Source organism: Balaenoptera physalus, assembly GCF_965194825.1.
Source record: "Balaenoptera physalus genome assembly, chromosome: 6".
In the NCBI taxonomy this organism is placed as follows: domain Eukaryota; kingdom Metazoa; phylum Chordata; class Mammalia; order Artiodactyla; family Balaenopteridae; genus Balaenoptera; species Balaenoptera physalus.
Window position 1 is genome coordinate 79,610,292 of NC_138885.1, and position 19,027 is coordinate 79,629,318.

At 33.9% G+C, this 19,027-nt stretch overlaps 1 protein-coding gene across 5 annotated transcripts in view; it reads right to left on the bottom strand.

Moving 5' to 3' along the window:
* Positions 1-19,027, bottom strand: part of CALCRL (calcitonin receptor like receptor) — a 106,792-nt gene that overhangs the window by 40,032 nt on the left and 47,733 nt on the right. For 2 of the 5 annotated variants that reach the window (XM_082466760.1, XM_082466759.1), the window contains 5 exons: positions 8,540-8,653; positions 4,628-4,717; positions 4,351-4,439; positions 2,742-2,834; positions 425-560 (listed from right to left, as the gene is read on the bottom strand). In XM_082466760.1, the coding sequence (XP_082322886.1) occupies positions 425-560; positions 2,742-2,795 (190 nt within the window). In that variant the 5' untranslated portion in view covers positions 2,796-2,834; positions 4,351-4,439; positions 4,628-4,717; positions 8,540-8,653. The remainder of the gene's footprint in view (positions 1-424; positions 561-2,741; positions 2,835-4,350; positions 4,440-4,627; positions 4,718-8,539; positions 8,654-19,027) is intronic. The other 3 variants (XM_082466763.1, XM_082466761.1, XM_082466762.1) reach the window with 2 other exon arrangements.

Genomic DNA, 19,027 nt, shown 5'->3' on the forward strand with positions numbered 1-19,027 from the left:
TGCTACCAAATGTATCATACAAAGTATGTTATGTGCAAAAAAAAAAAAAGTATTTGTCATTTTATTAAACTACTATCAAGGAGCTTTTGAAAAAAAAGACATACAAATCACATAAACTGAAGATCAACTGTCACTGATTTAATCCAAGACACATACTTATTTGATATTTTAAATATCTTTATACCATAAAAAAAGTTACTAAAAATATCCCTGTCGCACATATTTTTATTAGAATTTTTAAAAAGAGGCAAGATAATTGCATCATAAAATGTTCTTCATAAGCAAATAACTAAAACTGCACATATACCATAAAAACTAGCAATTAACCCATTTTTAAGAATGAACCTAAGGGACCCTTAATAATGTAATGGGGTAGTTTTCTTTCAAAAATATATTAAATGCATTTAAAATTAGTCATGTTTACCTTCTGTTTGTTGAACAGGGTCTTGCATAATTTTTTGGTAACATTCATATTGAGCCGTCATGATTTTATTTCTAGTAACACCCAACTGAATTAAGTCAGCAGGGTTCTCTTCTTCTGATTCTGCTATGACAAGAATCTAAGGGATTAAAGAAAATAAAACTTCAGAATTGTGAGAACGTCTGTGAGAGGCAGTCTGTCACATTGGAAAACAGTAAGTGCAGTGATGTACTGCAGGGTCAGTAGGCTCTGGGGGGAAGTTCCTGACTTGTAGTGTTTGCCAGTTTCCATGGTGTAAATATCCCTACCATGTCCAATTTCAAACCACCACCAAGAGTTGCCAATGGCCCCAGTGAGCAGCACAGCCCACAGTTCCGTCTCAGAAGACTGTGGGAGCCAGCTAGCTCCAGGCCATGTATCTGGAATGCAGACAGCTGTATTCAAAATTCACCTCTACTTTTTGACCTGGGAGTGTAGACAAGATATTTAACCACCCCCTCTACCACCACCAAAACTTCTGCTTTCTTATTGTAAAATGGGACAAAATAGTATCAAGATAACAGAGGAGAAGTACCTGGCACATGGTAAATGCTTAAAATTGTTGCCATTTTTATAATTACATTTTGATAATCAAAATAATGGCAAGTTATTTATGATGTTCATAAACAGAATTTTTATTGTATGCACATCAATAAAGGTTTTAGGCAAGGTATATATTTATATTCTTCCACTTTAGTAGCTTTATTTTAAGCTTCACTTATACTTTAATTTCTACATGACTTTTTTTTTCCTGTTTTGTAGCATGAAGCCTGTATAAACCTTTCTTCAACCTTATTTCTTCTTTGCTTTTGCATAATTCCTATTAATTATTTTCCATAAACAGTTATCTTTCTACTGCTATTTTGTTTCCTTACTTTTGATTTTCTATTCTCTAGAGGAAGTTGAATTTAATTTAAATTTAAAATAAATAGTAAAAGTCCCTCAGTGTGTGGCACCACTCAAGTTTCACCATTACCTCACCACCATTTAACATTAACTTTTTTATTCTTTGATTGGTTTTAATCTCTTAATCAAGATTTATGCAGCTGTTGTGCTGCACAAGTAATAAATGGAAATTTATAACATCAAGAAAAATTCTTTCCTCCTGTTCTCAGTTTATAGAATTGCATAAAAGCAATATCATTTTTATTCTTACTTAAAAACTCAAGTTTGCACGTCGTCTGAATGAATTCAAGAGAAACGGTCACAATTCCTTAAATTACAATAATCAGATTGGTAATCTGTTACAGAACTACCTACAGGGAACCAGCTTTGGCCAGTGCAGCTCATTGGCATGCTCAGTGGAGGGTGGGAGCTGAAGAAACAGGAATCCTGTTTCTTGAATTTCAGTCTGTTTACTTAAGATAACATCTAAGAAGTGCAGAATTTGGACTGCTCCTAGACTTGAGAATGTTTTTAAATACAAATGCTGACAGGAAAGTAGTTGTGCTTTTTTCCCGTTTAGGTTTTCTATATTTTTCTTGAGTTTCTTTGTTTGAATCTTTGTGGGGTTTACTTGGAAACACCACAAGAAAATTATTTGCTGGCACAGAATTAGGTGAGGTTATGTCTCTGAGTTTCTCATACATATAATAAGAGTATAGTCACTGTTTTAATGTGAAACAGAGAAAAATAGGAACAAAAATTTCTGTAAATAAAACTAAAATTCAATGTCTATGACCTATGACCCCTCAAGTACAGCAATTGCTTTTTAGTCATCCTTAGTCTACCCTCCACCTCCAGCCCCACGTCCCCTGCATATACATGCAGAGGCATGCAGGAGTGCACATACTCACATACACATCTGCCCCAAACTTAGCATCAATCAGTTGGCAGAATGGGAGAAAAATCAACAGGTTGGAATTGCTTTTTTAATAGATCTAACTCAGAATCAGCAGGTCTGATTGAAAATATTTCATCTATTATGTACGACTGTAATATAGAGCCATTCCATTTTTCTTTCAAACTCTGGTAATGGCTTTTCTCTGGCGTCCGCACATTTGTGTGCACCATCCCTCCACCCACACTGCACCATCATACTGTGGTGCCTGCTACAGGACTAAAAGCCTAAAAAGGTACACTGAAGGGAAACAAATGATTGCTGTGATATAAAAATATATAAAATAGATATAAAAATGTACTTAATATAAAATGTACTTAATTTATGCATCCAATAACTACATGTATTTTTGTTATTAGACTTTATCAATTATGGGTATGTTGGAAGTTAAAACAGAAATAATCATAGATAGGGAGATACATTAGAGAAATTTATGCTTACCATAAAAAAAGGCAAGAGAAACAGAAAATACAGGATACACTTTTTCTCCATCATTAAAGCCAAGATGAAATATGCTATATAATATAAATCAAACTGCAATGAAAATAAAAGAAATATAATTTAGCAATATTTATGAAATAAAGACAGATGGCTCTCAATGGAAAAATTTTTAAAACTACACAATAATTTTGCTTTAAGGATTTGATTAATAGTCTTACATATTACAAATGTTAAGAGCATCGTGGCTTAAAGTACTAAAGAGCTTAATTAAATACATTTTAATTTAACTTAATTAGCCTTCCAAGCAGGAAAGCCTCTTACAGATATATATATATATAGATATATATATATATATATATATATTTTTTTTTTTTTTTTAATAAATATTTATTGGCAACCTAAGCAGCCCCATAACCAAGTCAGTGCTGATAGGGGCAAAGAAAGTACCATATGCAGTTTTTCTTCATGTCCCCATAATTATCTGTTCTGAATTTTATTTATTTATTTATTTATTTTTGGCTGTGTTGGGGCTTCATTTCTGTGCGAGGGCTTTCTCTAGTTGTGGCAAGCGGGGGCCACTCTTCATCGCGGTGCGCGGGCCTCTCACTATTGTGGCCTGTCTTGTTGCGGAGCACAGGCTCCAGACACGCAGGCTCAGTAGTTGTGGCTCACGGGCCTAGCCGCTCTGCGGCATGTGGGATCTTCCCAGGCCAGGGCTCGAACCCGTGTCCCCTTCATAGGCAGGCAGATTCCCAACCACTGCGCCACCAGGGAAGCCCCCCCAGATATATTTTTAAGTAATTAGAAAACATCTCACTTTCTTTACCTTTACCAAAATTGGGATAAAAAGTACAAAGTAAAGAGTTTCACGAGAACATAAAAGCACAAATTTTGATAGCATATTTTACTATAAAGCTTACCTTTATTTCTGATAAGTATTAATCTTATTTTTAATTTTATGACTCTTCAACAATTTAAGGGAAAAATTTGTATTTCGGACAATTTCTTGAGAGTTAACATCCATAAGTCATAAAAATGGCCTTATGATTTAATAGAAATTATTCTTCACTGCAGCATTCAATTTTGTTAATCAAAAAATAAAAGATTCCCTAAGTCATCTATATTATTAAAATAAGTTTACAGGAGATGGGCAATACCAAATAAAATTATTTCTGTTGAGTATATCTAATGATAGATACAGTTCTCTGCTAACTTCTTAATTCTAAGAGACAAACATTGCAGTAGTAACATGTATAATGCTTACTCCCTATAAGTTCCATGATCAACATACTCTGGCAGTATTTTTATGAAATATAAATGACCATGGTTTAGTCATAAAATATAGTATTTATTTAACTGAATGAGTAAAAAATATTTTTCAAAGGAGATAAAAATCTAATCAATAGATATTTGCCAGTGGACTATGAACTTAGATTTGATTTTGTTAGGAAACATGTCATGATTTTTATTATACGGCAAATGTTAGAATAAGAATTATAAAAAACTTTCCCTCATTTTACTTAGCATTTGCATTATCACATGCAATGAGAGCATGCCATTAACTAGCACACAGAATCTATGCCATTGCTTGCCCTCATCAATGACTTACCTAGAAGAAACTTTTCTTTTTATTGTAGCAATCTTCCAAATAATGTGTTCTCTTCAATCAGCTACACTGGGCTTTTATTATTAGCTGATCTTTAAAAAATACAACCAAAAAAAAAAAAAAAAATAGGAAGAATTCCATTAATTCTAGATGTAAAAAATCATGTTGTAATAGAGAGAAAACAATGAATCAAGGTTTTTGCAATTCAAAAATTAATCAGTTGATATTTTAGTTTTTATTGCATGGAACAATGAGAAAAATCTAATTTTCCAATACTTACATTCACAGTTGTCTCCAGACTCAAATCACATTTTCTCTTGGATTATACTCAAAACTGTCTTGAAAAATTTCTTAAATCCAGGGTCATGACCTGAAATATTGATATAATAATTTAATATTATTTCAATGAGCCAAAATCATTTCCATAATAAATTTAAAATTTCAAAGAAAATGCCACTAGAAAAATGATATTTTTATTAAGCTATTCCAATTTTTTTTTTTTAAGTTATACAATTTTTATTTATTTATTTATTTATTTATGGCTGTGTTGGGTCTTCGTTTCTGTGCGAGGGCTTTCTCTAGTTGTGGCAAGTGGGGGCCACTCTTCATCGCGGTGCGCGGGCCTCTCATTATCGCGGCCTCTCTTGTTCCGGAGCACAGGCTCCAGATGCGCAGGCTCAGTAATTGTGGCTCACGGGCCTAGTTGCTCCACGGCATGTGGGATCTTCCCAGACCAGGGCTCGAACCCGTGTCCCCCGCATTGGCAGGCAGACTCCCAACCACTGCGCCACCAGGGAAGCCCCAAGCTATTCCAATTTTTAAAAATCTGTTTTGCTTACAATATATTTGAGTTTTGTCACAAATATTTGTTGTTTTCCATTATATGGAAAAACTTAACGTCAATTTTCATTTATTCAGGATGGTCAAAACACTAGCAATTAACTGAATCTTTTACTAAGTAAATTTCAAAGAACTAGAGTATGATAAATGGACTTTTAAATTAAACTGTAGTTTAAACTTCCTTTGAATAATTTTATCTAATATTTATTGGAATGTGTTAATCTTAGTTACTTATATCTATTTCCCTAGCTTGTGTGGTGTCTCACAGGCAGAAACCATACCTGATTGATCTTTGTATCCTTTCTCTCTGGCAGTTAATTTACATTTGCTGTATAAATCAATGAATAAATAAATAAATAAATAAATGAAACAATAAAGTCCTTTAGGATTTTAAACTTACAATCAGGAACACTAATCATAACTATTAGTGAACTGTCATTTCTTCTATTAGAAGACTTTAAGTAGTGTTTGAATCTACCCTGACACTGAAAATTGGGGAAAAAAGTTCTTATATCAGCATGTTTACTTTCCTACAGAATAAAGTCCTTTATTCAGTTTGTGAGTTCTGTGGTCGTTTGGATATTGAATAAACAGTAGTTTACTGTACTGTCTTTGGAAGTCATAAAGCTTAAGCCAAATTTAAAACATTAGTCGTCCACATTTTTCTGTATTAAATATATATAAAACATAGATTTACAAACAGGAATGTAAAGAAATATTGATATTGTTTTATTTGGAAATCAGATAGGTTTTTATGAAGCAATGTTTTGATGATTTACATGAGTCAAGATTAAATTACCTTCCATGTGTACATAGGCTCAAAAATTGAAGGAAAAAGTGCCTTAAAAAACATGTTTGAAGTTTTCCTATATCCAACATATTTGAAAAACAGTTCATGCAACAATAGCAGTTATTTTTGCTGCTTATCTAATGGGTTTCAAAATCAGAATTCCAAAAAGTATCTTAGTGAAATATCTCTTAGCATGCAATAGATCATCCTGGCACCAATAATTAAGAGGACTTTATTCAACTCACAAAATATTGATCAGTGCAAGTAATTCCAGTTTTACAGCTTTCTTTCTTTACCCTATTCCCTAGTGATCTGGAAAATGGGCTATTAGGGACAAGATTGTATTCTGCACTGTGTAAACTTGTAGCACTCCTAACCAAGGGGGCAGGTTCATGATCTCTGGTTTTATCAAGGATGCGGCAGCAAGTTTGGGTGGCAGTCTTTCAAAAACATGGTGGACACCTGTACTCTCCATTAGATCTAGCAATGTCCATTTCATGTGGTGATCCAATTTGCTTGAGGCATCTACTCTACAAAGGACTCATCAAATTTCCCTACCAGCAGACACATATGGTGAGTGGTAGTTACGGAAGAATCACCCCTTTCACCAAGAGCTCCCTAGGCCAATAATGGAGGGATCATGACTGGGCATATAGATAATGCCATTGCAGATACATATGAAGGTCAGTTTAGATTGGGCCTCATATTGGTAGGTGTAATGTCATGATTATTACCAGGAGAAGTATGTTCAATTGTACTCCTAGGTTTAGCTTATTGGTTCTTTGTATACAGCCTCTCATATGTTCATTCAGCAAGTGGTTCTCTCTTCTATGTTTAGCTTATTCCAAATTTATCTTTGCTGAAGGTCACTTGATATCAATTGACCTAAGCTGTTAAGTAAATCATTGTAAATTTCTCAGATCTAGTTAAACTATTTACTGACAACTGAGTTGCATGTTGCCTGGTGAAATATATAGTAGCTCCCATTCAATTTGGAGGAGAGATCAAGTACATAATTAAAGGAGGTCAAGTTAAATGACTAAATCTGGTAGTGGATTTTTCCAAGTGAGCTTAGGTTTGTTTAATGGGAAAAGCACTTCTTCAAAACTGAGAAAGCTCTAATTTAAACTCTTAAGTGAATCTGTAATCACAGTGGTACTAGTAGTAGTTACAGGCATTTTCTCTTTCTGTTAGCCTCATGGATCCTATAAATACCATTTTATTATCACACTTCAAAATTAAAGTGGAAGATTTGGTTCTACTACTAGAAACAAAATAACTATCTTTACTGTACACATGGAATAAAAAATAGCTTATAAATAGTCTACAAGCTTCTTGACCAAAGAATCACCAAAATAAAATTAAAATGATTGATATCATCACAGAAAGAACTTTGACTTGAGACCTCAAATAACTTTTGAAATATAGCTTCCTAGTCACTCAAGGCTTTATGTAGCATCATTCTGGGTTCATTTCTTAAAATTTCAGTAGATCTGCAACCCAAGACAGTTCTACATTTTTTTAAACAGTTCTACGCTTCCAAGTCCACAAAGTCTTCTTGGCTTACTTCAGTGTAAAAACATGTTTTATTCTACATAAACATAATAGATTAGTGTGACTTAATCAATACTAATTTACCAGAACATAAAAGCATATATCCAGTGCCTTTCAAACCCGCTTCTTATTTTCTCAGATTTTTATTATACATATACACACTTTCCATTAATTTATTTTTCTTAATAATAATTCTTATTTTTAGTTGAGTCACCTAACCCTAATATTAAAAGTGTATGTTTACTCCAAGATTAAGAAAAAAACCCTAATTTTTGTTTTCCACTCCTGCATTTCCAAAATATCTTGGATTTTCAGAGGCCCTAAGCTATATTCTCTCCTCCTTTTATTTATCCAGTCACTATAAAGTTGGCTAACAGAAGCATTTCCCACACATATCTAATTTGCCATTAAGTATCCTGAACCTTTGTGTGAGCAAAGTGAGGCTGTTTCCTATCTAGGTACATGCCTTCCTTTATGGCATATTAAACAAGCTACATTTCTCCTGAATCAAAACAAGGAAAAAGCACTGTTCAATCCCAATATTCTACACGTCTATGACAAATGCAAACTTCTTTCTGTCATTTTACACTATGTGGAACAGATTGTTCCGCTAAAAAATGTATCAAACTACAAGACCTGGTTACCTGTTATTCTCTCCTCACTGCTTATTTTTTGGCAAAACATAAGTCTTTGTGCTAGAATGATTCTTGCAAATTACTGTCTTTACTTCCACTAGAGTCTTTGAGAAAGAAATTCCAGTATAAGGTTTTAATTCCCCACCCCCATCCTGACCTGGAACATTCCTAACACTTTCAATCCATGAAGCAGTAAGAAAATTAAAATATATATAGACTTCTCTTTCCTGAAGATCTGTTACTGATATAAGAAAATCAAACTGTAAGTCCTTTTTTATAATATGGCTTGGGGTTTTCATTATTTAATGAACAGTTACTAAATTACTGTTGTAACATAAACCAGAATTCCACAGAGTGTGGGTTAATGGATCACCTGTATCAGAATCACCACCAGAACTTGCTGAACACGTGAGAATGTCTAGGGCCCACAACAGAACCTCTTCATCAGAACCTTCAGAACTTTGGAATCTGCACTTTTTGAAAGCACCTGAGGAAATTCATGGCCGTTAAATTTTGGAAAGCACAATGTAAGTACATCATCATCATTTGGCCATGTTGAAACCTGTACACACTTATATTCCTCTGTCTCTAGGTACTAGCCAGACTATTTAAAAAGTACTATTAAGTATAAATCAAGCAAAATAATCCACAATGTTCTCAGGCATAATTAATATCTGAGAACTCCCAGAGCAAGTTATTCAAATATCCTATTTTAAAACATTTCATGTACTGTTGTAATTATTCCTTTGTACTGTTTGTGCCTCTAGATTGTGAGCACAGGAAGAATAGGACATGCATCATATTAATCTCTGTGACTCCAAACCCTAGCAAAGTGGGGGCATAAAGAGGGTATATAAAGTATGTTTTGAGTAGGTTACTTACAAAATGAATTTAATCAAGTTGAAGAAACCTGGTGTTCTGGGATGTTCTCAACCCTCTCAAACATATTAAAATTTTCTGATACCTTAAAAAAGTCATTGCCTGGATTGTAGTCCAAGAAATTCAGATTCAATTCATCTTGACTGTTGCCCAGGGATAAGCATTTTATAAAGTTTCCTAGGTGATACAGGAATATACAGCTAAATTTGAGAACCAGTGGGATAGACAGAAGAATCCTGTGGTAGGCAGAATAATGAGCCTCCGAAAATTTCCATACCTAATCCCCAGAATCTGCAATTTTAAGGTTATGGACCTTAAAATAGGAAGATTATCCTAGATTATCATGAATTATCCTGGTAGGCCTAAACTAAGCTCTTCAAAGTAGAAGAGGAAGGTCAGTCAGAGTGATACAGCAGAAGAAAGGAAGCAGAAGAGATATGGCAACATAAGGAGTTGATGCACTGTTACTGGCTGTGCCATGCAGGAGCTCATGTACAAGGACCAGAAATAGGCCTCTAGGAGATAAAGGTGGCCCTCAAGCTAACAGCCAGCAAGCAAATGGGGACTCAACTGTACATCCTGAAGGAACTGAATTTTGCCAACAACCTGAATGAGTCCAAAAGCAGATTCTCTCCAAGATCTTTAGAAGAAAACACAGCTCTGCCAACACCTTGACTTTGGCCTTGTGAGACTTGGAATAGAGAAACCAGCCAAGCCCATAGGACTTCTGACCTATAGAACTGTGAGATAATAACAATGTGTTGTTTTAAAGCACTAAATTTGTGGCAATTTGTTACAGCTGTGAGAAAAAACTAGGTACAAATATTTACCTGATAAAAAATTAATTTTCCCATCAAAACTAAGTGGTAATTTTCTGCTTCCCAACTGGTCAGTCATTCCTCCTAACTCTAGAATACAGATCTTTTTCAATTTATGATAGGGTTATCTCCTGATAAATCATAAATTGAAAATATCATAAGTCAAAAATGCATTTAATATACCTAACCTACTGAACACCATAGCTTAGCCTAACCTACTTTAAACATACTCAGATCACTTACATTAGCCTGCAGTTGGGCAAAATCACCTAACACAAATACTATTTTATAATAAAGTGTTGAATATTTCATGTAATATATTGAATACTATACTGAAAGTGAAAAACATAAGGTTGTATGAGTACAGAATGGTTGTAAGTGTATCAGTTGTTTACCTTCATGATCTTGTGGCTGACTGGGAGCTGCAGCTGCTGCCACTGCCCAGCATCACAAGAGAATGTCATACCACATATTGCTTGCCTGGGAAAAGATCGAAATTCAAAATTCAAAGTAGGTTTTCTACTGAATGTGTATTGCTTTCACATTATCATAAAGTCAAACCATTGTAATTTGGGGACTGTCTGTGTATTCATTATACTGCAAGGCAATCATGTTAGCTAGCAGTATTTCTTTCTAGCTGCTCCTAAATTGCTGTGTGATTTTGAGAAAATCGATTCAACTTTTTTTCTGCATGGTTTACCCAACTAGAAAATGGGTACTCAACTTGATCTCTAGCTTCTTGTTTGCTACTGCATCCTTGTTAGAAGAGGTATGCTGGAGTCAGAGAGCCATATTTTCAAACTTAAGCTCTTGCAACACTTAAACTCACTAAATCTATTTCCTGACCTGAAAGTGGGTGTACAAGTAATGGCTGAATCAATGTTGCCTAGAATTTTTATCATAACTCATCTTGTCAGTGTGTTAAATTAGATAATAGATATAAAGAATTTGTCTAATAATAAATACACAATAAGCATTAGCTCTTGCTATTATCATTATTACCATATTATTTCAATCAGTTGTCACAATGCTAATCTCAACTGAATGAACCAGCATACATATTTTAGTGATTTGGCCAAGGTCACATAGAAGCTTAGGGCTGACACCAAGCTAAGAACTCAGATTCTCTGACCCTAAATCTGGGCCCCTTTGTCCTACACCATCCTGACTCAGAGGACTGAGTCATTTATTTGGATAATTAAGGTTTAAAAAGTACAGAATACATTTCTATTTTGCTTATTCAGTTATTTTACTTAACCAGCCATTCATTGCATTGCATTTTATTTTTATTCATAAGACACGTTCGTATTTTTTTTCTGGCACAATTTCTTCTTTTAACTCCTTTCCTTAGAAATGTTGTGACATTTGATTTTTTTTTTTTTTTAACTTATATTAGTAAATGTCTTGACAACTCAGACTTGCCATTCTGCTAAGGTACCAAAATCAAAAGCACATGTATTGTCTCACTTTCAAGCACTTTAAAATGCAGTTTAGATTAAGAAATACTTCTAGAAATTCAATTAGTCATCTTACCCTATTTCTTGAGCAACTACTTTCACTTAGGTGTGCATGGAGACAGAAGTGAACACAAGTTAAGATTTCTGCTCTCAATGAAAATATTTATCAAGTTAGATAGTGGTAATCTTACACTGATTTTAGAGGATTCGTTCAGTACTTTTAAACACAGTCCATAAGAGTCATTCCTGAGGTTCTAAAAAGGGATGATTTCACAACATTTAAGACAGGAAGCTAGTGCTGGGCCTCAGTCAGTACACTTTCAATGAGCTTGAGCAGGTTAAAACCTTCCCAGCTGTCTCATTTGTAAAACAAAAGAGTAGGATAAGATAAATTTAAATATTGAATAAAGGTTCAAAATTTATATAAAAAGAAAAATATGGTTAGTATAGGAACAGTTTTGTTGAAAGTAACCCAAATCCCAAGTATCCTTGAAACCAAGTCATTCCTGACATTTTTTTCTGGCTCAGGAAGACTTTCCCTAGGTCTCCTACTACCAATTACCCAAAAGGAGTTTGAGTTTGAATCTAAGACAGTGGAAAGTGGACCATTTGGCTAGATGCTCTTTCTTTTGTTACATGGGAATTCAGGGGAAAGGTATCTAGGCCAAAAAAAGAAAATCGCATCTTGATTTCACCTCTTCATATACTGCCTCTTTTTAAGAGCCATTCTTACTTTTGAAAGGCCATTTGTAAAAAAAAAAAAAAGGCTAGTTCTCTCTTCTGCACTGCAGAAAATTGAAATTAGAAAAGCAAACATACTTCTTCATAAGCCCCCTTGCCAGACTTCTCAGAATGGAATCTGATCAGTTCATCTAGGCCAAGCTAAACTTATTACCATCATCGTTGGAATAGCCTTAATGCTCCTAATACTGGAAACCAACAATTTCTGAAATTCAGCTACATTGGTTTTTATCTCTTTTGCATTTAACAGAAAATGACTTAGATAAAAATTTAAAAATCATGCAGTGCCAAAAATTACAGGACATGTTAAGAAATGATGCAACAATATACCCAACAAGTTAATTAATGAAAGAGTAAGAAAGATTATTACGTTTAATTTATCAAAATCCTATGAGTGACTTAGTATAAAAACACATCTAATATTTAAAAAGGCAATAAAAACTCTCATAAAAACCTCCAGAAAGTATTTTATTTTTGAAATGACACCTTAGTTTAATAATAACTATTAAATTCCAAATGCTAAGAAAACATGTATTGTAAATATCGCCCCATTGCTAATGATACAGTTTTCCTTTTTCCAGAGAGTTATTGAAATAAAGTAACATCCAACTGATATTTATAATTAGCATAATTCAGGGACAATGTGTGAGGTCAGTTACAAGTAGAGGCAGTAGTTGTACTGATTACTAATATGAGTTAGATTTCCTGATTTTAAAACCCAACTCAGCCTCACACTTGCAAGTTAAACAACTTCAGTAAGAATAGTTTTCTCATTTGCAAAATAGTTTTTAAACCAGAAGGCTATTGTGAAAATAAAATGAGATAATGTACCTAAACATTTTAGAACACAGTAAATACTAATTATTATTATTATTATTATATCACATTAAAATTTTTAATAATATAAGTAAGTTCATACATGTTTTAAGTTATTTGCCACAATTTCAATAGCATTACAGGTGAAAATTAATGCTATATTTCAAGGTGATCGTCATAAGCATCTTGACTTTTTATCTTCTGCAGAAATAATATGATTGTTTCTATTGTCATTTAAATCAGTTATGAAAATATCAAGTTAAGTGAATGATAACAAGTATATTCTAAATATAATGCCCATCTAGTTAATAAATAACTGCATATTTCCTAATACTGAGCTTATATAAACTAAAACTCTAGCAAATTGTACACATTGTCACATTGTAATCAGTCACATTGTAAATAATATAACATGCTAATCCAATTAAAAACAAGATATAAAACCTCTCAAATTTGACTCTAATTTTAGGTTGACTGTAACAGCCTTTACTAACACTGTATTGGAACCAAAAAGAAAAATATTGACTCTATGCTTACTTGCTTATCTAATGAACATTCCAGGGTGAATAGTTGAATAACCATTAAAGAGAGATAATATTGTGATTAAATTTAGGACTTCATTTTACACTCTGAAGTACTTACTCTCGGGAATAATTTTCCCATTGTGGGCATAATTAGCCATTTCCGGTGATTTTGGTCACCTTCTTTTTATTTGAAAGAGGCAAGTGGCCAAATATCAGCCTAATTAGTAAAAGGTAGGTGGGAACCTGAAAAAAATTGCTTTGTACTTGATGGAACACTCTCCCTCCAGGAGATCTAATATGGAAAGAATTGCTTGCCCAAGAGCATAGAAACAAAACACATCTTTCCAGCTCTTTGGACTACGAGCTTTATACCTATTTCCCTTCCACAAAGTCAGGAATCAAGTTCTATGCGAAAACATGTTTTCTTCCTCAGACAATAAAATCAGAAAGTATATAATTCTGCTGGAATTTTAATTTAAATTAACATAGTAGTCCATCATAAAAGTTATGGTATTTTTGTTATTTGTTTTCAATCTTTCTCCAAAAAAAAAAAATTTAAACAGCACCTACTAACATATCTCAGCATTTTGGAACCACGGGAACTCTGTTGGTACTGTTGGTCTGGCACACTTTCTTTTTTTCCCTGAAAAAATGAACCTCTCTTTCCACTGGAAAATCTATTCCCTCTGGTTCAAGCGAGGCTGCTTTACTGAGGTAGAAAGTGACTGAAAACTGGTCAGATTAGCACAATCCTCTGAATTAGGTTGATTTAGGAATGAAAATGTGGTCCAATCTGTAGTGTCAAAATTCTCCCTGGGACATTTCTTTTAATGTTATCAGGGAAAAACCATCAAGTTACATTTTATGCCTAAACAGGATTGATTTGGAGTTTTGTCTCTTGCAACCAACACGTTTCTAACTAACAATCTGAGAAATGCTAGTGTAGTGGAAAGATTACTAAGAAGGTTCCATTTTGCATTCTGCCTAGCTTTACCGAGCCTAAGATAGTTACACTGCCAGCCCCCAGTTTCCTGACCTGTAAAATAAGATGACTTCAATCTCTCTTATGCCTTGTAATCTAAATATCTCCAAATTATTTTCTTTTTCACCAAGGCAGGACATCATTATTCATTTCCAAAGCATATTCCAAGCCCAGCCAATATGAGTTCATAAACTAACTTTTTCCACCCAATATATCTATGATGTGATTTTGTTTTTTAAATTTGAAATAACTTTAGGCATATATGCCCTTGGATAATCCACAGCTAATCTGTGCCTGCAATAAGATATTTATAGCTAATTCAAAAAGTAAATGCAACTCTTACATGAAAACAAATGAATAAATTTTTGTGACCTTGGGTTAGGCAATATTTTTTGACATGATACCAAAAGCACAAGTGACCAAAAAAAAAAAAAAAAAGATAAATTGGACTACAACAAAATTAGAAACTTTCGTGTTACACATGATACCATCAAGAAAATGATGAGGCAACTCACAGAATGGGAGAAAATATTTGCAAATTACGTATTTGATAAAGGACTTGTATTCAGAATATACAAAGAACTATTACTACTACTAGATAATAAAAAGACAATCCAATTAAAAATGGGCAAAATATCTGAACAGACATTCCTCCACAGAGATATATGAATCACCAATAAGCATATGAAAAAAATGTTCAACATCACTAGTCATAGGGAAATGCAATTCAAAACCACAATAAGTTATGAGTTCATACCCACCAGGATAGCTGTAGTGAAAAAGATAGACAATAACAAGTAGGAAAGGATGTAAAGAAATTGTAACCTTTATACATTGCTGGTGGGAATGTAAAATGGTACAGCTGCTTTGGAAAGTGGTTTAACAGTTTTTCGAAATGTTAAATATAGGGTTACCATATAACCCAGCAATTCTACTCTAGATATTTACCTAAGGGAAATGAAAACATATGTCCAAAAAACCATTTGTACTTGAATGTTCATGGCAGTATTATTTTTAATAGACAAAAAGTGGAAACAACTCAAATGTCTATCAACTGATGAATGGATAAACAAAATGTGATATATCCCCCAAATGATGTATTTTTTGTCAATAAAAAGAAAGGAATACTTATACATACTACAACATGGATAAACCTTGTCAACAGTAAGCTAAGTAAAAGAACCCAGCCACAAAAGACACATATTATGTTCCTTTTATATGAAATGTCCAGAACAGGTAAACCTATAAAAACGGAGACCGTATTAGTGGTTGCTTTGGGCTGGGGGAGAGGTGAAGGGGAGTAATTGCTAATGGGTACCGAGATCCTTTTTAGGGTGATGAAATGTTCTAAAATTAGATTGTGGTGATAGTTGCACAACCCTGTGAATACGCCAAAGCCATTGATTTATACACTTTAAATTGATGGACTATATGGTGTATGATTTATATCTTAAAAAGTAAATGCAAAATAAGGTGTGTATATCTAAGGGAAGATTTATACTAGATTTAGTAGAACATCTAGTCTCATTTCTCTCTTCTTTGTCAAGGGACAAATAATGTTCACGTTGTAAAACAAAATACATTGACCAAAAAACCTGCCTAATTTACATGGATGTATACTCTGAGTTGTCCCTTCAATTTGATACATTATCTCATGTTCAACAACACCCAATCAACTCTATTTTACATGCTTAGTACTGTTTTGATTTGTAAGGAAAAGTACATTTTCACTGAAATTTGCTTTCACCTCATACACAAAAATTTTATATTTCCCTTGAAGAATAAATGTGTTTATTTAAAATAACCATTACACACAATTGAGCAAAAAGTATAATGATATCTAAGAAAATTTCCCTTAGTTTTAAATAGGGTCTGTAGTTGTTTATCTCTTTTCTCTTGACAGTAATTTCTTTTCTCTACATTTCTATAACATTATTTCATTTTCTGATAGGAGTAGAAAACTGACAATTTGTATACAAAAATGCAGATATTTTTATCTCATTTGAGGCATATTTTAATTGTGTCATTACAAGCCATAACAACAAGGAAATAGCATACAGGTGTATTAGCAAGAAAGAGAAGACAGATTATTGAACTTTGGTTCATTCTTGGAAATAAACCCTGGTTAAAAATCCTATATCCCAGGACTTCCCTGGTGGTCCAGTGGTTAAGAATCTGCCTTCCAATGCAGGGAATGCGGGTTCCATTCCTGGTTGGAGAACTAAGATCCCACATGCTATGGGGCAACTAAGCCCCCATGCCACAACTAGAGAAGCCCACATGCCGCAACAAAGACCCAGCACAACGGAAAAAAAAAAATCTTATAACCCAAATATTTCCCTTTTATGGTGTTATTAATAGGTAAAAGAAAAGTGAAAGAAGAATAGAAAAAAAGGAAAGAAGGAGGGAAAGAAAGGAGGGAAAGAAGAAAGAGGGAGGGAATGTGCATCTCAAGTAAATGCACACTTTATTTAAAATTAACTCTATTTTTCATTACTTTTATAAAGAATCAAACAGAATGTTAATAATACTAAAATTTGTTCCTTTACAGATTTCTTTTTCTCACAACCATTAAACATAATTCCACCTTAATATTTTTTAGTATATTCATTTTTTTATTCATTTGAATATAAAATTTATTTGTTTGAAATATATAATATATATCAAAAGCTATGTTAAGTACTGGGGATCCAGAAATGCTATAGTTGTTTATCTTAGAGATAGTAAAAAATCTTGTAGGGGAAAAAGATGTACAAATGTAGATAATCAAGTATTATAGGTAGTCAATAAATATTTGTAGTGTCTGATCAGATAGAATGATGCATTTTAGATAGCAGAAGTGTGTGTGTGTAGGTGTGTGTGTGTACGCTCATGCATGTAGAGAGAAACATATAGGATATGACACTTATGTGGAGTTTCAAAAAATCCGTAATTTGGAAGTGTCAGGTGCTAAAAAGATGCAAGTACTTATGAGATAAGGCTTTCTTGAAAGACAGGGATGCAAATTAAAGATGGTATCTTCTGTCATATTGAAGAGTTTTGATTTAATGCTCTAGGCTATAGATGTTCATCTCTATGCCTACTCTGATTTGCTGTTGATGGCAGGCAGTATTGCTGCACTGAGCGGTGACGAGGTTGAGTCTAGGCTCAGTGAGCATCAGTAATGCATCAGTGATGTCTGCCACGGGCATCGTCCTAAGAAGGAATGACAGGTATTCCAAATATTTGCTAGCCCAGCTGCAGAAAAAAAATAAAATAATTGTAGGGGAATTAAGCAGTAGAACAGTATGTCAAGATTTTCATTTTACAAAATAGGAGGGTTAATTCTGAGATGGTGACAAGGGCAGTTGTACAGAGATGAATTAGAATACTGCAGTGACTTCTAAGTAAGTGAGGCAAGAAAATACTGTAATCATGGAGGCTGGAACTAAGATTAATAATGATGGGGATGGAAAGCAATATTTAAAAGTCAGAGATATTAAAAAGGTTTAATCTATGAAGATATGAGAATTCAGTTGAGTGTAATTAACCTAAATGAATTCCCCCGATTCTAATATGAGTATCTGGCTTCCAATCAGTAATATAGGATCTACAACAGAGGAAAACAGGTGTGGGAAAATATCTGAGTACAGATGAGATATTCTGAAGAAGAAAATGCCTGAGAGTGTTTGTCTAGATAGTTCTGGAAATTAGTAAGGAAGGGCCTTGAAATAAAATGTTCACACTCATCATAATATAATAGAACAGTAAAAGGTGCCATTTTGTCCAGAAACACTGTCTGTAATGGGAAAGGAGTAGACAGTGTACTCTAAGAGATGTACATGGAATTGAATTGGAGCACATTTCAAAAACACTGGTGAAATTTAAGGAATTCCCTCCTTCAAAAGGAAGACTGTGTGTTGATAGAGGATAGAGGTAGAGCTTTCTAGAGACTAGGAACTAGAAACACAAAGGCATAGGTTCATGAAAGAACAAGGCTTGTGTGAGTAAGGGTAAAGGTGCAGGCCTGAAGTAACTTGAGAATCTTTAGGAAATCAATGCGGGGAAACCTGGATATGTGACTTGAAACATTTCCTAGGCACCCAGTCCCATGATGCACTCTACAACTGCTGTAATTTTGCACATACCAAACACAGCTTATTTTTAATTATTTAGTCCTGTGACTAAATCTGGGTTGTAATTTAAAAATAGATATTCCAGTGCAAAAGAAGTTACACAGGAAGAAGTTCCTCGCTGAATTAAGCCATGCTTAAGTGAGAACTGCTGCTTAAGAACAACACGTTCCCTGTGAAAAAAAGATGGCAAGTCCCTTTCAGCGAGTCTAACCTTTATGGAGTGCTATTATCAACTCAATTGTATGTTTTTTCCTGTTTCACAAACATGTTCCCAAAAGACTTTTAAAATAGCTTTCTTTCCTGCTAAATTGTTGTGCAAGCACTTTTTCTGAATCTCAGCCTTAACTGGACCAGGATGTGTTAAAGAAAAAAAATGCGCTGTCACTCTTGACATGGTATAATAGGCCTGAACAACAACAGTAGAACATTTTCCTAACCTGACTGCCCCTCTTCTCACTGAATCTTAAGACAGTGCATTTTCATGAAAATGCAAAATACCTTGAAGAAACAACAGAAGAGACAATTTACC